The sequence below is a fragment of the Pezoporus occidentalis genome, unplaced genomic scaffold (assembly GCF_034315485.1).
Source record: "Pezoporus occidentalis ecotype Australia unplaced genomic scaffold, CSIRO_AGI_Poc_V1 ctg173, whole genome shotgun sequence".
Taxonomy (NCBI): Eukaryota; Metazoa; Chordata; class Aves; order Psittaciformes; family Psittacidae; genus Pezoporus; species Pezoporus occidentalis.
Window position 1 is genome coordinate 845,041 of NW_026913565.1, and position 21,652 is coordinate 866,692.

At 35.7% G+C, this 21,652-nt stretch overlaps 1 protein-coding gene across 2 annotated transcripts in view; it reads right to left on the reverse strand.

The window, feature by feature from the left end:
• Positions 1 to 21,652, reverse strand: part of KIF18A (kinesin family member 18A) — a 36,024-nt gene that overhangs the window by 13,688 nt on the left and 684 nt on the right. Inside the window, exons 2-13 of one of the 2 annotated variants that reach the window (XM_062614228.1) lie at positions 20,876 to 21,268; positions 20,057 to 20,214; positions 18,895 to 18,999; positions 17,830 to 17,940; positions 12,874 to 13,071; positions 11,701 to 11,877; positions 10,949 to 11,023; positions 10,554 to 10,663; positions 6,108 to 6,270; positions 5,128 to 5,292; positions 3,848 to 3,969; positions 2,364 to 2,602 (exon numbers count right to left, since the gene is read on the reverse strand). In XM_062614228.1, the coding sequence (XP_062470212.1) occupies positions 2,364 to 2,602; positions 3,848 to 3,969; positions 5,128 to 5,292; positions 6,108 to 6,270; positions 10,554 to 10,663; positions 10,949 to 11,023; positions 11,701 to 11,877; positions 12,874 to 13,071; positions 17,830 to 17,940; positions 18,895 to 18,999; positions 20,057 to 20,214; positions 20,876 to 21,203 (1,951 nt within the window). In that variant the 5' untranslated portion in view covers positions 21,204 to 21,268. Of the gene's footprint in view, positions 1 to 2,363; positions 2,603 to 3,847; positions 3,970 to 5,127; positions 5,293 to 6,107; positions 6,271 to 10,553; positions 10,664 to 10,948; positions 11,027 to 11,700; positions 11,878 to 12,873; positions 13,072 to 17,829; positions 17,941 to 18,894; positions 19,000 to 20,056; positions 20,215 to 20,875; positions 21,269 to 21,652 lie in introns of both variants that reach the window. The other variant, XM_062614227.1, reaches the window with a different exon arrangement.

Below are 21,652 nucleotides of genomic sequence, written 5' to 3' on the forward strand. Positions count from 1 at the left end.
AATGATCTAGCTGCTTTGGCCTTTTGGGAACAGTGTTTATAATCAGAAAAGTGGCTTAACATATTTTCATTTTTGTAAGATCATAGAATTATATACACACAATAACAATTAATTTGCAACTGAACCATGTCACGAGTCTCTCTAAAAAGACTGCTGGCAAAAGGTTACTTGTCATGAAAGAAATTACAATCTGCAATGATTAGTGTCTCATGTTTTATGACATGCAGAAATCGATTTCTTTAAGTACAGATGTTTCTCTGCATCACTACCATTTTAAACACAGTGAGTTGTTCTTTCATTAATTTGGAATTTCTAAATATAGATAATGCATGGATATTGCATACATACTTAGATACTTTTGAGTTCAACAAAACATACATAATTATTAACTTCATAAGCTTACAATGAGGAGGAATTTATATTTTATCATAGGTCTTACTGTGTTCTGAATGAGCAGCATCTTGTTTTTATAGAGGGATTTGTATTAAAAAAAAATACTAATTCTTTCCAGTATGTGTTAACATAGGTTCAAAAGCAATACATCACATTTGATACCAGCAGATTCAATACTCCTCCTCAAAGATGCTCTAGATTCAGGTTTCATATGAAACGTTGCATCGCCACCAGTTAACTTTTCTATCCTTTCCTCCAGATAATTTCAGAAAGAAACTTCTGAGCCACTAATACAAAGCTACATATATTTCTATTAAATGAGATTTTAAAAATATTACTGCTTTTAACTGATAGCACAAGAAGTAAGAATCAAATCACAAGAAATGAAGTGCATTTCTCTTTCCTGCTGTCAAGTTGAAGTCCACACAATTATGTTATAGGTAAAATATGGATTTCTATATAAGCAATAATGACCACTGTGTAGAACATTAATTAATTTCACTTTACTTTTTCTTTCTTCAAACACTACTTGCTTCCCAACATCTTGGACAAATTATAAAGAATAAAATATCAAAGCCTCACAACACGTAAGGAAATATGTATAAATCTTTTGTACTGGTTCACCAAGTTCTTAGGTCAGCTCCTGCTAACATTTGCCAAGCATATTTCAAAGATGACTTCAGGGAGAAGGAATTGGATTCTTGAATAATTTTCTTCATCTTTAAATGAAAAAAGAAATTACTACAACCTTCCTATTTCTGATCAGGATGTTGGTCTTATACTATTTCACATGTTCTCATGCCGAGGTTTTTTTCCCAGTTTCTGCAGGTTTTTTTTTTTTTCTCATTTGTTTGGTGGGGTTTTTTTTGTTTTATTTTCAATTTTTTTTCCCCTGAATAGTTTGTTATGTGCATTCTGTATATTTCCACACCATAGTGTCAGCCAATAGTTCAAAATATTTTAAATGTGATTTCAAACAATTCAGGAGTTATTTTATTTATTTCGTGCCCAGAAATTTTTCTAAAATACTGGTAAATGAGTACTTTTTCCCACCTCACCACCCAAGATGTATGGAAATGACCATGTCAACACCAGTAGTGGTAGGTAAGGATACATTAAGATAAAAATTGTACTCTACAAATACTCTGAATATTTTTTTCTGAGCAGAGCTGCTACTGTTTATGTTCCCCTGTTACCTACAGATGTCTTCCAAAGCCACTGTATACTGAGCATTGGCTATGACCACAAGATACAAGCACTGGCCCCCAGCAGCTGCACTATCAGGCAGAGATTTTTGCTTGTCATCTCTTGTAACAGCACCTTCTGCAAGGATTCTTCATCCCTTTTTACCCAGGCTACACTCAGGAGCAACTCACTTTACAGCTGAAGAAAAGCCATCTACATAGAGTTATGGTGAAAAAATGGGGCCATCGTAATACAGTAAAAGCAGTCAATTCCATGGTAGAAATGGTGAATCCTTTGATTTTTGGAAATATAAGCCTATAAAATATTGTTCCAAATTGATTCCAATTCATCCTGTAATTAATAGGAAATCTCAACTCCCTCAAGGCTATTACTATACTGTGCAAACTGTATTAGCTGCTTAAGATTTCCAATCAATAACAGAATTATTATACTTCTTGTTACTAAGATTCTTTTTTCATCAATGTCACATGAAAGATTCAAATAAAATTAAAAACACAGAATCTAGGAATATTGATACATGGGATAAGTTACAACAAAATAAAGAGGGAGTTATCTGTTGCCAGAGTGTCTAGCCATTGAAGAAGTAAACTTTTCTATATGTAATTGAGAATGGTACATAATTTATACAAAATGGGTCCAAGGCTCAGTTTTACCTTTGGCTTTGGTATTTCTAGAAGTGTGCATTCACTGTGTTTGTGGGTGACATAGCTTTTGCAGGAGACATAATCTATTTCTAAGAGAGAATAAATAAATGATATACTTACGGCATGGAGTGTTTGGTCTGTTCACAAGCTGCGGGAATGTAAAGATAGCAGACAATGCTAGTTCATGGTTTTGATTTTGTTCCTTTTCTTCAGCCTGGTCAGCCCAAACTACTGATTTTTGTCTTTGTATCAGCTGCTCAACCTCTCCAAATTCAGTCTCAGATACATTATCTGTCAAGCCAGCTTCTTTCAAAGTCAGGTACTGCTTGCGAAGAACTGGAAGCAAAGTATTTAGCACTCTGTAAAATAACAAGAGGCAAGACAAATATAACTACATCGTAACTGATCCATTCTTTACTAGCACTGCTACTATTACAAACGCAACAGGGTTTTGCCCTTCTCCACACACTTACCCCCCTCCCTCCCTGCAGGTTCTGCTATGTATTTAATTTTTAAGGGAATACCATGACACTAATAGGAAATATTCATTACTAAGTAGAGCGATTTTTCACTTTGAAAAAGTCTTGTATTACACTCTAAACATTTATGAAGTGTGCCTAAGATCTGCAGTCCTTTATACACAACAGAAAGTCAGCATCTCTCAAATGAATTATGACTTTCTAAAATTAAGTATCAGATAATTGAAAAAGAGTATAAAACAAATAATGTGGATTAAACCAATGAGATCTTAATTATATGTGCATAGAACCTTATTAGAAGCCTAGCTCAAATTAAGATACTACAATCTTTAATTAAAGAATGGAATACATTAAGATCCACACATACCTGCAAGTCAAATTGAAGTGACAAAAGCTTAGGAATTCCTTCTGAACACAGGAATTCATTAGCTGTGGATTCAGTTGCAAGACTAAACAGTAGGTTTATGCAATATGGGAAGGAGTATATATATACACGTATATACATAAAAAAAAGCCCCAGCCAAAGAGGCAACTTTGTAATTATTAGCTATGCAGCTTAAAAAAGCTTGCTTATGTATTACTTTTTATCATGTTTATGGTAACACCCTCTTCTCCAAGGGAGGAAAAGTAACATTTTCAAGAGACTGCTAATAAAGAACTGGTGCTTACCTGCAAATTCAGCTTCCACCCCCCGTTCTGACTAGCTATATTAGAGTTTAATAGTTACTATTTTTTATACAGGTAAATTTATTAACATCTACAATGCAAGAAATTAAAGGAGAACACAAACACTTAAAAAAAAAAAATCAGTATTGCTGTTCAACACAGAAGAAAGACACCTGGACCTAGTGAACAATTTGGAAAATCTATGCAAAGAAGAAAATTAAATAAAAATAAGAAGCACTAGAGTATACCTGCAGTTTCTGTTAAACAACTGTGGATACAAGCCAAGATTTAATAAGTTATTATTATTTTCCATCCTACCTGAAACACAACTGTAACATTGAAGCTTGATAAACATTTTGCTTCAGTTTCAAGTAAAACTAAGTTCTATAGGTATGTCTTCTGAAGTTACCAATACCAGCATATAAATCTTATCAGACCTGATATGCAAACCATACTTACTTTTCTGTCTGCTTATAATGCTGATCTTGAAGGGACGCCAGAGATAACATATGCTTAATCTGAGCTTTCAGGTCCTTAACTTCTAGGTTTAAATGGCAATGCCGCAGATCTTCACAGAGTTCCTTAGGCAAAAGGAGGAAAAAAGCCCAAAATAACCCAAAACCAAAGTACTGCACATCAGACTGACAGTGAGAAACTAAAATTTAAACTGAAAGTAATATTAATTGATCCTACCTTGAAAAGTAAAGATGGAAATAAATCTATATTGTTCAAGTTTTATGGTGAAGTAGTATGATTTTTTCAATTTTAATTTACATGCATAAATAATGCTTTCTAGAGTCATTCGACCAACAGTGAATGTGCTGTAATTAGCATTAAGAATCCAAGAGGCACACATCTATGCATGCCCAAAAATACACTTGTCTTTTCCTGTGCTCTTGCTCCATATCAGAGTTTTTCAGTGACATTATCTGGGACAAAACCTTATTGTACTTAGCCATCTTTCTGAGATGCCAGTTTCCTGAGATACCAGTATCCTGTTTGAAATATCCTAAAGATAATTTATTTTAAGGTATCAACACATTTTAGTCATCCCAATAAGAATACAGGTATTGAAATATATTCCAATATATGAGTCAGATCAGTGCTCATTGCAGTATCATTTAAGCCACTCCACTTGCTGGCTGAAACCGAAAGGCACAGAGGAGCAACACCCCAGCTGTCTTGTCTTCTTGTTCCTGTACAGACTGTCATCTCTTCTCCCAGCTCTGGTGCTTGCCTGAGGCCACACAGAGCTGACTCTACTTGCTAAAACTTGGCAGAGAACTTAACTTTCCACTTCTTTTCCCCTTCCCACTCTTCTCCTAGCACCCTCAAATGCTTTTTTGGCCAGGCTAAGAATTAGGTTGTTACATGGTTTGACAAGCATCAGGAGCTACTGTAAAGGCAAGACAAGAAGTGAATGCCCAGGAGCAGCATCAATACTGGCAGCTATCTGAACTGCCCAGCAATAAGCATACTTACTCCCCTTTAGCATGCATTTTTGCACATCACCATCTACTTTCATGACCAAGGAACACTTGCACAAATAAGGAAACATTTTAGGACAAAAGAACAGAAACAACTAACACTGGAATTGGAAATCACACTGAAAGAATGGCAGAAGCCATGAACAGAAGTGAGACAGAGATGGGGGGGCAGTAATTAAAATCTATTCTTAACTATAGTCAGATGTTGCCTATAATGCATGGAATCTGTACTTGAAATGAAAGGCATTTTACCTTTGGAATGCACCCATCTTGACCCAGTAGACGCATTTCATTCTCAACACGATGCAGCCAACTGGTATTTTCCTCAAAACGTTCAGCCTCCTCCCCTCTTTTCTGCTGTATGTGCACACGGTGAGTTCTAAGCATTGCAAGCTTTTGGTCCCTCTTGCAAGTGGCCTAAAAATCAGCATTTAAAGTGAAAACTTTCAAATGATGTTCACAAATACTTTTATTTTTATATATATATATAAAAATCCTTTTCCATACTGTTATACTTAACTGGGAATAACAAACTTTCTGCATTTCTTTTCAGTTTAATTAAAAGTTAGTAGCACAGTCTCTTCACAGACATTACTTTAAAACATTTTCATTCCTCCCTTCCTCATTCCACCCCCCCCCCCCCTTTTCCTGGAAACCCTTATAACAGACAGCAGTGTCTTTTGTTATACCTTTGAAGAATAATACCTTTGATTTGATCAATTTCTGTTCCAGGACACAATTATCTTAAGTTGGAAAGACTGAAAAACTACTTGTGCGCATACAGACAGGCACACTTCTGGATACAGTAACCTAATGATTTCTACTCAAGCATGAATATGAAGAAGGAATTTAACCTGCTTTGTTTTCCTAAAGCAATATGTCCTAACTCACTAAAGGATAAAATATCTCACAAAAGGAAAACCCTCTATGTTCAAGCATCAAAATTCTGATGCTTCTCTGAAATTTGACAAGGAAAAAGGCACAAAACCAGCACCAGCAAGTGGAATGAGGCAGTATCCTAACAAGGCAAAAGAGACTCCTTTTCAGAGGACATGTATTTTGCAATACATTCTAAAAATTAGGACACTAACACAGTTTGTCATAAAGAAGTGACAAATGGTCTCATTTTGATCTCTAAGCATTAAGTGATTATATAATTACTTGAGCAAAAAAACATACATTAGTACAGCAAAACTAAGATGATACCTTGTAATACGTTACAGAAAACTCACCTTTTCTATTCTTTCTTCAGAGCACATCAGCTGAATTTGTTCATGACATTGTTTCTGGTAATGTGTCTTCAGTGCATTTTCCTTTAGTTGCATTTCCAACTTGAGGTATTCTTTTCTGATTTCTTCACGGTTGGCAAACACACTTTTAAGGATTTCTTTGTATCTATTAGAACCAAAAGATAATAATAAATAATGGATTACTTATTGAAGACTTTTTTAATGACCATCTCCTTTGAAAGGGGAACTTTCAATTTGAGGTTAACGAAATAAACATACAAAAATTGAGAGGAAAAACGTATAAAGCCTGTTCTAGATGAGGACTAGATAAAGTGTCAGCACATCAGTAATGATTTTATGTACTTGAACTAGAAATGGGATGTGAATTTTGAAGGGGGACACTAGAAATAAGCCTTGTTGTATTTATGAAGACGACACTGGGATTCAAAGAAAAGATATCTAACTTATTCACACAGGCCTTACCTCTACCTTCAAAACAAAATAAATACCCATGTTTTCTCCTTATACCAATTTATTAAACATAGCCGACTACTGTAGCCACAGACACACAAGGTCTCCTTCAAAAACCAGAAGTCTTCAATTGCTCCCTTTCTCTGAAGTTTTGCTGTAGAATTTGAATCACCAATGGATGACAAATCAGAACATGCATCATGTTTTAACACATACTAGACTAACAGGTGGGGAAAAACACAAACTAATGATAGAAGGTACTTAAAACTTATTCTAAGGAGACCAATGTTTAAGTAGCCTCAAAATCTGCTTATTCCTAGTCTGTGATGTAAATGAGAATAACAATAAGGAGAAAGCCTAGAAGCATTACCATATTGCAATATAAGTTTCAGTGATGGTACTTTCTCAATTCAACTCCCAAACACTCAAAATGCAGTACAGAAGAGCCTAAAAAGATACTGCATATTTCAATAATGACCAACCTTGTACACAAGCCATGTCACAACATCCTACTGACATGTTAGAACTTGCCATAAGAATCAAGGCACAGTCTAACATGCTGTAGTGGTTTAAACTGAGCCGGTAGCATGCAAACGTTCTAAAGACATGCAATGTTTGAAGTTACTATACAGTGTTGAGCATAAACAGTAACAATATTAAATACCACACAAATATTATAAATTAACACATAGGTGCAACCGGAGAGCAAGTTGAAAAGACATTCTTGCCATGTAGTTGACTTCTTACCACTGTTTCAGAAGTAGCAATTCCATTACATAGTCTAAGACTGAATAATGGCAAGTCTTTCATTTTAGTGTTTTATTACTGTCATTTTAAAAGTGAACAGAATTAACAAATGAATTCTTATGTATAGTTTTAGAAATTCTACAGTTTTAGGGTTTTACTTAAGCGTCCACATATCTAGGTAAATTATGTACTAAAACCCACACAGAATTTAGACATAATATTTCTTTAAGGTATAACATAGCTGCAGAATATCAGATTTCTTACCCTACACAGTTACTATCTATACAGTCTGCACTACTATAGTATCCATAGAAACGTGGTTCCTCCCAGCTGTCTGGGAAACACAGCAATACAGAATGAAGGTGAATCCTCTCCCTCAATTTACTTCACAGTAAAACCCTGGTCATAAGGTAAGATTCTGTGTACAGTCAGTGTGAGGAACCATTACAAGTAAAACAACTCTGTGTACATATAATGATCAGTGTCCCAGATATAGCATCAAGAATCATTCGGAAAGCTCTTGCCTTGAACTGGATTCATTCCTTGAGTAAGCACACTTCTATTCTTATCTCCACCCTCTCTTCTTCACTTAAAAATGACAGTGATCCTGTAGGCATATCCAGGCTATGAACTCTGTGCTACCTAAGTCTCAAAGAGCTTGTGGACCTCTCAGTGGCAGTTCCAGTGTCCACTGCTACCTCAACAGGCTCAAGACTACGGATTGACAGACAGTGTATGACCAAGCTTTAGACAGAGGGAGCAGGAGTAACCTATGGTTTTGAAGAAGCAAATGGTGTAATCAGAAAGTCTCTTCCAGGTAAAAGTAAAGCAAAAATAATAGGTAGTTGGACTGAAATGTAAGACTCTGAATAAGGCTCTCTGCCCTGTCCCAAATGGAAGGGAAAGGACAGAAGAATGTCTTCAAAGCCTGTAAACAAACATGGGGGGAATGAACTCATCACCCATACCATCAGTAGGATGAAACTGACAGGATCCTCGTGAGGAAGAACACAATGAAACATCCACTTCATTGCCTGTATCTAGAGGGATTTAGATAAGCTTACATGTGTGTGTACAGATATTCCGGAATATTAACACCCTAACATTCTCTAACCAAGAAATCTTGGCATGGAATGTGTCCAGAATTTTGAAAAGACATTTTGGAGACCTTGCCTTTGACTGACTCTTCCCACACACAGAATGAAATAAAGGGCAAATCACAAGAAATTAAATTAACCTTAAAGATTTACAGTGCAAAAATATGCAGGAAAACTGTCAGAACTCTCAATATGGCTTGGAAGCCTACACTTCTTTTGAAACTTAAATAAAAATAAACCTGAATGAGAGGTTTATTGAAACCTCTGGACAGCCAGTAAAACGAAGCTCAGATAGAATTTTGCTTTGAATGGGCTTTTACCAACGTTTTTCAGGTTAAAAAATACCACATTCAAATGGCCAATAAGAAGTTAACTGAATAAATCTAGGTAATTCTCAGAAATACGTGGCGAAATATGCAGAGACCGATCCAGAAAGACTTTCACACAAAAACCTAACCTTATGGAATAGATTGACTTCTGCAACAAGTTGCGTATCATGTCTTGGTCTGTTATTTTTTGTGTGCACTCATGAGAGACTGTCACATCAGAAAAGATTGACAGGAACATCAAGAATAAAAAGAGACCAAGAAATCTAAAAGCAATAGAAAGTGAGGAGCCTACAAACATAAATTAACTGTGTGGAAAGAAGAGCTTTAAGTTCTTGCCTCTCTTAAACCTAGCACGAAACTTATTACCAAAATACTATCTGGCAGCAGCAGCTATCATTTATGCATTCTGCCCACCCACAAAAAAGACCTGCTAAGTAGCTTTGCTGAAAGCTAGCATTCATATGCTCTTTCCTGCTGCTTATATGTGTTGTCTGCCCAATTACTTAAACTAAAGTAGACTGTGAGGAGAAACACCACCATTAGAACTTAAAGTATAGTTTTGGAATTTCAAATTAAGTTCCATTTGGTAACATGTTCCTAGAGTTATTGAGAGTTATTGATAAAGAGCCTTGTAAATAATACTGTGCCTCTCCTCAAAACCTATTACATTGATTTTAGAAGTCTAGATTGACCACTTTATTAATACCTTCAAAACTATAATAAGTTACTCTTACTTGTGAGACATTTGCACATTTTTTGTGTCATGAAGATAAGCTTCTTACCAGAAAAAGGATTTTTTCCTGTTATTAGAGGACTTTGCCTGGTTTTAAAAAAAAAACTGTGAGATAGACTTATTATCCCCTAAGTAAGATTGCTCTATAGACAGATCTATCAGGAAGCTTTTATTGCTATTAAGTTCAACTCATTTTCCCCTTTCTTAAATGCATTGTACTTCTGGATTACATAGGACTCAACTTTTGCTACATTGATCATTCCATTTCTGTTGTTAGGTTATGGCTCAGCCCACATATACAGACCAGTGGCATGGCTATTTAGTAGTTTGGTTTGTTTGCTTTGCGTTCTTTACTATATTTTTTTGCTCAAAATAGGATAAGAAATTGATAAAATTTATATTTGATGTTATTCTGAAAATCTACATTGCAAAACAGTACTTTACACAACCAAGATTAAAGAATGTTGTCATTTTCCTCCAAAATTGTTAGCTTTTGTGGTAGAAAAGAACTTCTTAGCCCTACAGAGCTCTAGCGCTTCCTATGAAAACACTTTTTCCAACATCTTTTGTATTATTAGTGGTAGAATTCCATCTGCATGTTAATACAGAATAATATCGGTAGCCTTAAAAAAATACCCCAATCTGACATGAAATTTCTTCATTACAATAACAAAGCTATTGATAAGCTTAAAAAAAAAAAAAAAAATCTATCTAGGAAATACTTCATAAGAAAGTACCTAATTGATACAAGACCCTTCAACACTGATCTCAAATGTGATGTCAGAACGAGTTATGTCAGCTTCTTGAGGACTACAGTTATCCTGCAGTGTTTTACTGAATTTTCCTAGAAGGTTAGTATCAGGATATTTCAAGTATATATTATTTGCTTTGTTTTAAATCCACCACCAAGCTGTTCTGTAAAGAAGTGATAAATTATGCAAAGCCACACCAAGCCTAAGTAAAGCAATGCTAAAAATGAGGAAACTTATATTAGAAAGAGTTGTTTTATGAATGCTTTTACAAGTTATGCAAACCCCAATTTTGAAGCAAGATTGTTATCTGATTCACTTACCTTTGTGTTATCACTTGTTGGTTGTTTGAAAGTACTGCAGCATCAGGATTTCCAGGAATGCTTCCTTGCTTTTCTTCATATTCTCTCAGTTTCTCTTTTAACATTAGGATCTAAACCAAAAAAGATACCTTTTAGTTGGAATATAATGGTTATGTTTTTTTTAAACCTATTGTTCTGAGCTTACATCTTGAAAAACTTCACAAACGTCAGTAAGCGATATTCTTAGAGGACAAAACATCTTGCTTCTGCAGACTATACGGCAGAATTAGGACAATACTGACATACAGGTTTAATCCCATGAATACATATTCATGTTTTTTATTCAAAGTTGTAACAATTAATCTCTCAGACTTTTAACAATAGGGTTTGGTTGTTTGTTTTTTTTTTAAACATACCTCTTTCTTTTGTTCATTGCAAATTTTAACATACTGGCTTATGTGACTGTCCAAGCTAACAACATTGCTCTTCAACTGCTAAAGAAAAGGAACAAGTTAGAATTTAAGAAGACTCCTTCATGTTTTCCTGCATAATAAATACATTGTCTGTAAGTACTACGTAACTATACTTGTACTGTATTATGAAGAAAGGGGTGAATAAAATCCCGACTTGCACAACAAAACTGACCCCCAACTTCTGGAGTCACCCGTTGCACTCCTATAACCATTTCCCTCAACAGAACAATAAAAAATTATTTATATATGTACACACATTTTGCACTTGTTCAGATTAGTTTTACTATTTTATGTCTATCTTCTGCCTTTTCTTATAAAAACTATCTTTACATTTGCAACATGTGGAAACTACAGTCAACCTGTATTACATGGAAAAAATTAGGAGAAACACTCTGATAAAGTAGTAATCTACTAAAACTGAGTGCAAATTCTACCAGCTAAGAATTATTTCTAAAATTGATGCTCACAAAACAAACTTCCAAACTGGTAGCATCATCCCACTAATGAAGCTATGCTGCTTTTAGGCCAGAACTAGTACCTCCATTTTTCACTTATCTGAGTAAGTTGAGAAACACGAGCTAACTGAACAAAATTTTAGGGCAGAAATGAAGGTAATTACAGTCTTCTAAAAGAAATAACTCCCTCAATACTCTTTTGTTGCACTTTGATGGATCAATAAATACCAACATACTCACCGAAGACTTGATATCCTTTGCTCTGTTTGCATACTTAAGAGTATTATATGTATCATCATAGAACATAGATGATGGACTAATGGCAGCTATCATTATTGTTCGGCAGTTTCCTCCAAGAGAATCTTTCAATAAGCGAGTGAGCTTGCTGTTTCGATAAGGAATGTGCTGTTTCTTACTCTAGAAAGAAAGTTGATATGCAATTTCTGGGTTAGTCAGCTGTGTTAGCCAGGTTTCTTTCTGATGCCCAGGTATGTAACTATTTTTGTGACATGGGCAACTAACAGGAATGGCAGACTACATTAAACTACTTACAGTTCACAGAAAAACAGAGGTTGGGAAGGACCTCTCAAGATCCATTTAGCCCAATCCCTCTGCTCAAAGCATGGTTACCTACTGTAAGCTGCCAAGGTCTATGACAGCTCAGGTTTCAACTACTTTAAAGGGTGGAGATAACACAATTTTTCCAGGCAACCCAAAGCAGGGTTTGTGAAGGTTGGTTTTTTTTTTTCCTCCAATCCTGTATACAGAATCTTCATCTCACAGTACCCCAGTTAGATCACTACTACCCCAGTCCTGCACCAAGTAAGTCAACATCAAGAATCTCACTTTTGGTCCATGTACAGATTTCAAATTCTGTCTCCCACTTCAAGATGACGATGATAGAACAAAAACAGTGTAGCTGTAAGGCAATGGACTTGTCCTTGGCTAAAGTTCAGGAGGTTTTGTCCTTCTTCCGCACAACTGTCCCCACTCCTTCCCTTAAGTTAGTGAGCTAGTTGACAAGACTAATTCACTACTGTGAATGGAATGGGGGCTAAAAGGCTGTGAGTGTGGGCGTATGGATGCGTGCAACACCTATCCAAGTTTGGATAGGCGTTTTCTCTTATAAGAGCTTCCTCCCCTAAGATTAAAGGGCATAAGCGCCCAGAAAAGTCTTTGTCTTAATAAGGCTATATATTCACTCATGAGATTTTCTCTACACATGCTTGATTTTGAAAAATGTGGTTAAGAAAAGGAGGTACATTTACCTTTGACACTATCCTTAGGTGGCTCACGTTACTTTTGAGAACTTTCCCATTGGGACTGTGAACTAAAGTCAATGAAAGCTTACCATTTTTCAAAGCATTTTCAGAACACTATGAGGCAAGAACTGCATGGAAAAGAAGCACATACCTTTGGATCTGCCAAGGCATTAATGACATTTCCCAGAGCTAGCAGGGAGCGGTTAATATTTGCTCCTTCTCTAAAACGGGCCCCCTTGGCATTTGTCACACTGGCACGTTCAGATCCTGCCAGGTCAATGAGAGTCATTTTGGCGATGCGAACATTTTGATTGATACTGGCTGGTTTATCTTGCTGCCTTAGATAAATCTACAATAAAAAAAAAGAACATATTTAAAAAGTAACAACTAATGAGTCTTGTTACTCTAAGTAATAACTTTATTTCATGGTGTAATAACTGTTTTCAGAAATACTGGCATCCTTCTCAGAATCCAAGTTAAACCTTTCAGTATACCTCTAACACCAATAGGCAGTTTGGCCTAATGGGAAATACTGAATCTTTCTGACACTGACCCCTTAGAACTTGCCAGCTTCAGCTATTAGTAAGGAAAAAGAAGGTGGTTGTGGCTGCACTGGATTTGGTTAATTTTCAGCATAGCAGCCTGTATAGTGCTTCCATATTTGTGAACCCAACAGTGCTGGTGGCACATCAGTGTTTAGCTTTTGCTCTAGCTTTTTTGGTTTCTCCACAGTATTCATTGCTTGAGGACTGGCTGGATATCAGTCTGCCAGTGGCAAGTAATTGCTTCCTCCTCCAGCCCCTTCACTTAAGTAAAACAGGTTATTTCTCTTTCCTCGCTTTAGCTACAGAGGATTAAGCAAGCAACTAGGCCAGGTCTTACCAAACTAGCAAAGACTGGAGGGTTTCAAATGAATTTCATAGCTAAAATAGCCCTAAATTCCTCAGCAGTCAAGATGTATAACACACTATTTCACTTCAAACTGAAAAAGGTCTTAATTTCTTCAAGGCATCTTTAAGAGTATACCGTAACTATATACGTAGGGACAGTCCAGGAAAAAGGCTGAACTTTCAGTGATTTAGACTTAACTGTAACTACCACTAATAAGGAAACAATACTCATTTACTGCTGTGAACAGATATATTACTCCAGGTTCTTCTGGAAAGCTGTTCCCCCTTCCTTCTTTCCTGAAATTTTCATGGTACAGGACATATATAAAGTAAATGCTTTTGCTTCCTTCTGCTAGTGAAGATATTCTTTCCTCACGTTTATGAACAAGTAGGCAAAGCATGATAACATAGTCAATAAGAAGAATTACTGTTATCCTTAGATGGCTTTTACTTGTTCAGGATTCTCTAGAAATTCCCCCTTCAGTATTGACTGCCTTGCCATTTGCAAGGCTAATGGTTACTGACAGTTTCATGAACACACTTTAAGACAGTGAATTGGGAAAGAGTTGCCTCACATGTAAAGGAATTGACAAATAAAGACAATGTCTCACCAGTTCTGCAGTTTTAAGCATTGCACGTGAGCAGCGAAATCTTCACAGGAATTTATAACATCCAAAAAATTTACAAATAGTGGGAGTGAATAAAATTCTCATACCTTGCCACTAAATACCTATATCAAATAGATATGTTTCTCTATCAAACAGTACAAGTAGGTTCTATTTCTAGTACAACGCACACACACACACACACACACACACACACACACACACAAAATGCACCATTCCCCAGTACTTACCTTGGTATGGTACCTATTTCAAGCTAAGTAACATTCTACCAGAACCCAGTAATTATCATTAGTGAAGTAGGGAAAAGTGAAGTGACAGCCAAACTACGCTGTACAACACATCTTTTATAAAAATTCAAAAGATACAGGAGATGCCCCAAAGAAGGATCTTTCCTACTTCTCTGTCCGTCAGCAAAACATTTTCAATAAAACAGTGTGGCAATTGGGATTTTACTGTCGAATGCAGTAATTGCCTGACCCAGATAGATGTTTCAAGCCTAAGACAGATGGTAGAGTAAGGCAAAAATCAGCTCAGAATGTCCTGGGACAGACTTTTACTATTTTGAGTCAGTCCCAGAAAAAAACCCTGCTCCAATAAAGTGAACAACAAAAATCATCTCCAGCATAAAACAAATGAACACACCTCTACAAAAAGCAACTCTGAAAATAAGAGAAAACTTAAAAATGAAGAGGAATCAAGACAGCAATAGGTATTTCTCATAACTTGTACCTGTGGAAGCAAAGAGGCAATAAAATAAATAATAAGCAGGTAAGACATGTTTTGCTAAATGCCACAAATTCGTGGAAATAGAAACCGACACAAGTGGTTATTTTTAACACTAATTGACTAGTTTGTAATTACTTCTTACAGATGCCGCCACTAATTGCATCAAGTAGATGGAGTATTTAAGAACCCACTTTAAAAGTGTATGGTTGTGAATTTGCTTAAATGAGTACACACTAATTAACATCTGTTAAGCTTCCAGTGCATTCAATGGACCTACCTAGTTAGCAACAGTAATATTCCTTTCAAGTGCCACATGCAGATGCAGCATTTCTATTAAACATTTATGTACATTTTTCTAGATAAATGATTAATCTTCTCCTCCTCTCAAGCATAAAGTCACTTTTGTGAAAAAGGCTTAAAACCCATTCCCTCTGAAGTGTGCTATTATGCAAGGGCTGCACTTGTTTATCTCTGAGAACACAACATATTAGTAGATATTTGGACAAATCACATGTTCAAAATACAACTGTTTAACAAAACTAATCATTACTTTTACTAATACTTTGTGCACTTGGCAGAAAATGCAACTTAAGCAAAAGCAATTAAATATCTTGATTGACAGCTAGACCATCTCAAAAGATGAACACAACAGACATTCAGGATTACTTGATGACAGGAATAACTGAATTAGGAATACTCCAAAGCACACCAGAGAAAGGGTTTACCAACTCCAGTATCCTTCAACAGAATCAGTCTGACAGTTTTGGTGAATGAACACTGAGACTGAATGCTGAGTACAGAGAAGAACATGCTTCTAACCATGACATGGCAATGCCTGTCCTTTACATTGAAAGGTCCTTTGCTTCATGAGCAGGTTGTAAACATTAGATATTTGTCCATAAAATCAAGTTCAGTCAAGCATGCCATTTAACTGACTGCAGCTGTGTATGGAGATTGCCTAAAAGGTAGCCAGTGCTCTTTACACACTCAAGGGTACTTTGCTGGCCACTACCGTTACAGAGGCACAGAATAACAAAGAACATGAAGAGATTAGTCCAAGAATAACTTTGTCTCTCATCTCAAGCTCAAATACAGAAATGTTCATACTAGCTTAAGTAATCTTAGAAACTTAGTATCAACAACAATGAAACCAGAAAAAAATCATTCAGGACTTAATATTATGATCTACAAAAGCATATCCTTCTTGCTCTTTAAAGTCAGATGCTTACTGTAACAGTATTTCATTACCAAATGATTGTTATTAGTACATTGTCATGCAACACACCAGTTCACAGTGTGTATATAATATACACACAAATAAAAAACCGAAAGCTTGTTCATTTTAGAACATAAAATGAAAAGCATTTACAAAACCATTGAGCATAACAACTTCCATTCAGTGCATGGCAAACAAGGCTGCATCCCAAATATATATATGTATACACACACAGATTACATATTTGCTATTCCTACAATATGTAAATACAATAGGATGTTTCTTTTCATTGCATTTTTACTTATATTGCCAGAAAGAAAACAATCCTTTCACCTGCAAGCATTCATATTTGGTTTAATTTTCATGTCTGCAAGCTGGAAATAGTTTCAAATGATAATTTTTTTTAAAAAAGCATAAATACCATGCATTTTATTTTGTCAAACATTCAAACAAAATTGTAGTAATATAATAGGTATAGTAATTTTGTCAGTATGTTTTTGTTGGTGCATGTGTAACATTTGCTAACAAGTAGGTGTATCTACCATGATATCAATTCAAGACATATACTGCCTGTTATTAACCATTTCTCATTAATCTTGACAGTAGAGCTCTGGCATGGTAACTTTACAGCTAATTGCACTGCCATCATCTATGTCAAAAAACAAACTTTTGCCCATAGTTATTAAGCATTGTCTAAGTCTGCAGGTACAGTTAAAAACTGCCTAAAAGTGAAACAGTTTACCTGTAATTAAAGGAATACAAATTTATTTTATTATTTTGCAACCCAGAATGGTAACATTTAATTATTCAAGATCATGTGCTTTGCAGTATGCACTAGAAACAGAAATAAAGGAATTTTAATTAACAAAACTGCTTTATAAATATTATTTTTGGAAAGCATCACAGGTTGTATGTAAGAGGAATCAGAAGGATAAGATGGTTATCTCTGGAGAAGTCTTAAGTTTTAGCAGATTTCTGCAACAGGTTTAAAACTCTTATAGACGGAAACTAAAAATCAGCATTTCATTTTGATGACACAAGCATGTATATGGAGATATTTTCAGAGAACATATACTGCTTTAATTGTTCTAAAATTTGGTACATACAGGAACAGTAAGAAATTATTTTAGTATAAAAATCAACATTCTCCAAAGTAAGTGGAATGAGAAAGTACTACTTGAGATTCTCATTTCATAGTCAGACATATAACTTCAGTCTGTAAAATATTTTTCCTAGAAAAATGCTGAGCAATGGAATGAAACTAATAAGCATTCATGGTTTCATTAACCAGAAAGCATTAAAAAAAAACCCCAAACTAAGACCAAAACTCCATCAACTTTCAGTTTATAAGATTGCAATATGGAAGTACATTCAAAGTTCAAGATTACAGCTTTTCAGAAAAGCTATTTCTTCCAAGCAATATTAGTTCAAATAATTGGAACTAGAGATATTTACACTAGAATAGATAAATTCAGTGAAATCACTATGAATCATTACATATTTACAAGGAATAAGTCAAAAAGAACAAGATACTGGAAAATTTGATTCTCTAGCCCTAACTGAGACCAAAATGCTTCCATTGCATTCAGCTTTAATTAAAAGCTACAACTCACAGTAATGACCACTGTACATCTACTGTCTCATCTTACCTGAAAGACAGCATGGGACCGGGAAGAGGAGGCATTTACATCTGTGGGGTGCTGTGTTCTATTATTATTTCCATAATCCAGCATTTGAAGGATTTCCTCTGCTGATTTAGGCTTTATGGGTAGAGTACAAGATAAATGCACTTTTAGTCAACTGTAGGAAATTCTACACTGATCTAAAAGACATTAATATTCACCTTCAGAAAAATAGAAGAACTTCAAATTTTGGTTATCTAAAAACTAAGAGAAATTTCCTGTTTTGAGTTTGAAGTACTTCACCATTTGTACCTTACTGCTATTTAACTGAGAAAAGCAAGCACTTTAAAATCAGAGATTTTTTTTTTAGTGAAGAATTTAAACAAATCTGCTAAAGTTCTCCATTGTTATAAGAAGCCTTACTTATGAATGATTGACTTGATTTTTATTGTACTAATGCATTAAAAACCAGTATACTCAATTTTTCCCCAGGTGACGCAAGTTTTGAGAAGGACTGTGTTTACAGAGTGAGACAACCTAATAACAGTTTCCTCTTGAATCATTATTCCCTGTACACAAAAGCTGGAAGCTACAGAGCATGTAACACACGCTAAAAGGCTGCAGGAAAATAGGTCCATCAGAGTTATTTTCAGGTTCTGTCACTGACTTAGCCAAAGAATTGCTACACTGCCCTGGAAAGGCAATTTAACATGAAACTTCTCAAACAAGGCTATTTAAAAACAAAACCAACAGTAAGACACTTGAAGATGGCACTGAAGGCCATGAATTTATTGAACAAATGCTAAGATGTTTTAGCAAAAAACCCATATCTTGAAAGTAAGCATCCAACCAATGGTACCCATTTGATAATGAGTAATGAATACTTTTATCTATCTGTATTCAGTATCAGCACTTTTTTTCCCCACAACATGCTTTTGAATCATTATTTATGTTTGCAAGTTACTAAGGTATTGGCAATTATGGCCAGGAAGGAAATCACTTAGTTGGACAACTTCCACAGAGCAATGGGATCCTACCCATTTTCTGAAATGCACTGTGAAGCATCCTGAATTTCAACACCTATTTACATACCTGATGTAGCGTTAGCCCTTGAACTACCACCCCTTTCTGGGTATCTTCACAAACAGCCAGAGGTCCTGAGTTCACCAGCAGATCACGGATCTGTTCATTGTAGACCTTTGACAGGGAATTGAAAATCTTTTAATACAATTGTCCTGCCCTACTTGAAAGGATTAAATTTAACTAACCAGAAATCAACACAGTCTTTTTAACACTTCTTTAAGACAAAATAACAAATTCATTCTCTAGCAATTTTGCCAAAGAGCTCTCCTATACTGAGCTTGAAATAGTCAATTAATTTAAATGGTGTGATTTTTTTTTAGCCATTGAAGTGGGAGCCATTCTTTCCTAGTAAATAGTTGATCTTTATAAAAAAAAAAAAAAGAAATTTTAATTTACAAATGCCCCCAACTTGTGCAGAAACCTAATACCTACATAAATCTGTTAAACTTCTGAAATACTTTATTACTTGGTCTGTGGAAGCACTTGAAATAGCATATGGCAAAGCAAACTGTTCCCTCCTTCTCTCCCTCCCCACCTGCCCTACTAACTTCTCTTCCATTAAGCCTTTGAGGGGGCTAGAAGTACAATTTCACTACTACTAATTGACAGCAGTGCCAAGAAAGCTACTTGTAAAAAGAGAACTGTGATGCAAAAAAGTGGAGAGAGGAGAGATGACAAAGAACAAGCAGAATATTTGTAAAGAGCTAACCATTGACATATCAGCTCTAATCCAAGCAGTTGCTCTGTATCTCGGATGAATAAACAAAAAACTTTGAAAAACATCATCAAAAAGGGATTAGATACTTTGTTGTGTGATCTCACAAGGCTTACAGGATTTTACTGTTAAGTTATATTGTTAAATATAACCCTGAAAAGATTCTTCTTTTACACATCAACAGAAGTTCAGAGGGATGTAACTGATCAGCAAAAAACAAAAGTCATTAGAATGCTCAGTGAAGACATCAGAAGAGATAGTCCTTTTTGGACAGCCTTCTGTAAACCAGCAACAGGTGCCCAGGAGTAACACCAAATTTGGTGGAGCACAGTTTAGCTTCATTCCCATCAGGGACACATTTTGTGAAGTCCCAGAAAGGGCTGAAGAAAGGCAAAACCAGCTTTTTTCCTTAAAATATGCCTTCTTAAAAGCAACATACCAAGTACAAGAACTCACCTCTAAATACGAGACAGCAATATTGCATATTTTATCTTCTTTTATTTCATCGATGGAATTATAAAGTGCCATCATGGTTAAATACATCACACCAGGATCTTCAGGGGAACCCAGCATCGTATGAGTCTTTCCAGCTCCCGTTGCACCATATGCAAGCACTGAAGTTTCAGAGAACGATACAAAGAGACACACTTTATATCAGCAAGCTACTCAGGAGCACAAACCAAATGGACATCCTCAGACCTCTGTTATTCTGCAGAGCTGTCTGCATAAACTGATCAAGTTTCTTACTTAGGCTTTACCTTTCACAGATATAATTAGAAAGCTATTAAAAAAATAATAAAATTGCATTTACTTTTCAATTTTCAGTTCAAAATTTACTCACTGTCAATTTACCATGAAACTTTGCTTTCTCCCTGAATCCTAATTCATCAACTTATTGCAGGTAGGTTATTTCATTTCCCCACCACACTCCATTTGCCAATTAAAAGAACCAAGCTCTTAAAGAGAATTAAGAAAGCAGGCAGTGACACAGCTGCTTCTGGTTGAGTAACTCTTTCCAGAGAGCTCCCTTCATAAGCATGCATATATCCAATAAAATTCTAAGTGTATTACAGCCCTAACATGAAGTAATTTTCCAAATAGAGCTTCCACAGACAAAAAAGTCAGCCTCTCATACCCATAAATTAAAATAAAAAACTTTCTATTATTTACATCTCAGCTTCTCTTAAGGCCCCTGCAGCCATCGGATACAATGGTAGAAACTTGGAGGGATTCTGTAAAGTTCTTTGAACTGCAGATGATAAATAGTAAAGTTACCTGTGCAGTTATATCCATTTAAGAAGCCATCGATCACGCTTTTGGTAGTATGCTCAAAAACTTCCAGCTGGGTTGAGCTTTCAGCAAAAACAGTATCAAATACAAATTTCAGGTCTTTGTTTTGTCTTTTATTAATATCCCTATGAGTCATTTTCTTTCTGTGAAAAAAACTAACTTCTTCTTCCTTTGGATCAAAGACCAATATATGCTGGTCAACAACATGAACAACCTTGGTAAAGTTGCTGTCTTTTTCCTTTTGAGACTCTGGACGGACACGGACCACCACTTTGACATGATTACAGACATCTTCTTCCTTAGTAGCAGACATAACATCCCCTTAGTCCCCCTTCTTTGTTTCCAGGACTCTTTCAGATTCAAGCAGCTGAATCTTTCCTGCAATAAACAAGAAAAAACACCCACCCCACCCCCCCGAAAAAAACCCACCACAAACAAAAGAAAAAAAAAAACACAAAAAAACAAAGCTTGAAAGACCTTATATTTCAAATATAATCTTTTGAATGGCTCATGCTTTTAAGTAGGACTAGCATCTTGCACTTGTGCTACATCTCCCCTTCCCTCTGTTAGCTAGCCCTTTGGTAAGCACCGTAACTGGCCTGAAAAGATGACCCAATTCAGCACCGCTTTAAGAAAATGAATTGTCATTTTAGGCTAGGATGGGAAAGGACCTTAAGATCATCTAGTTCCAACCTCCCTCCCATGGGCAGGGACACCTCGCACTAAACTATGTCACCCAAGGCTCTGTCCAAATTCTTAAGC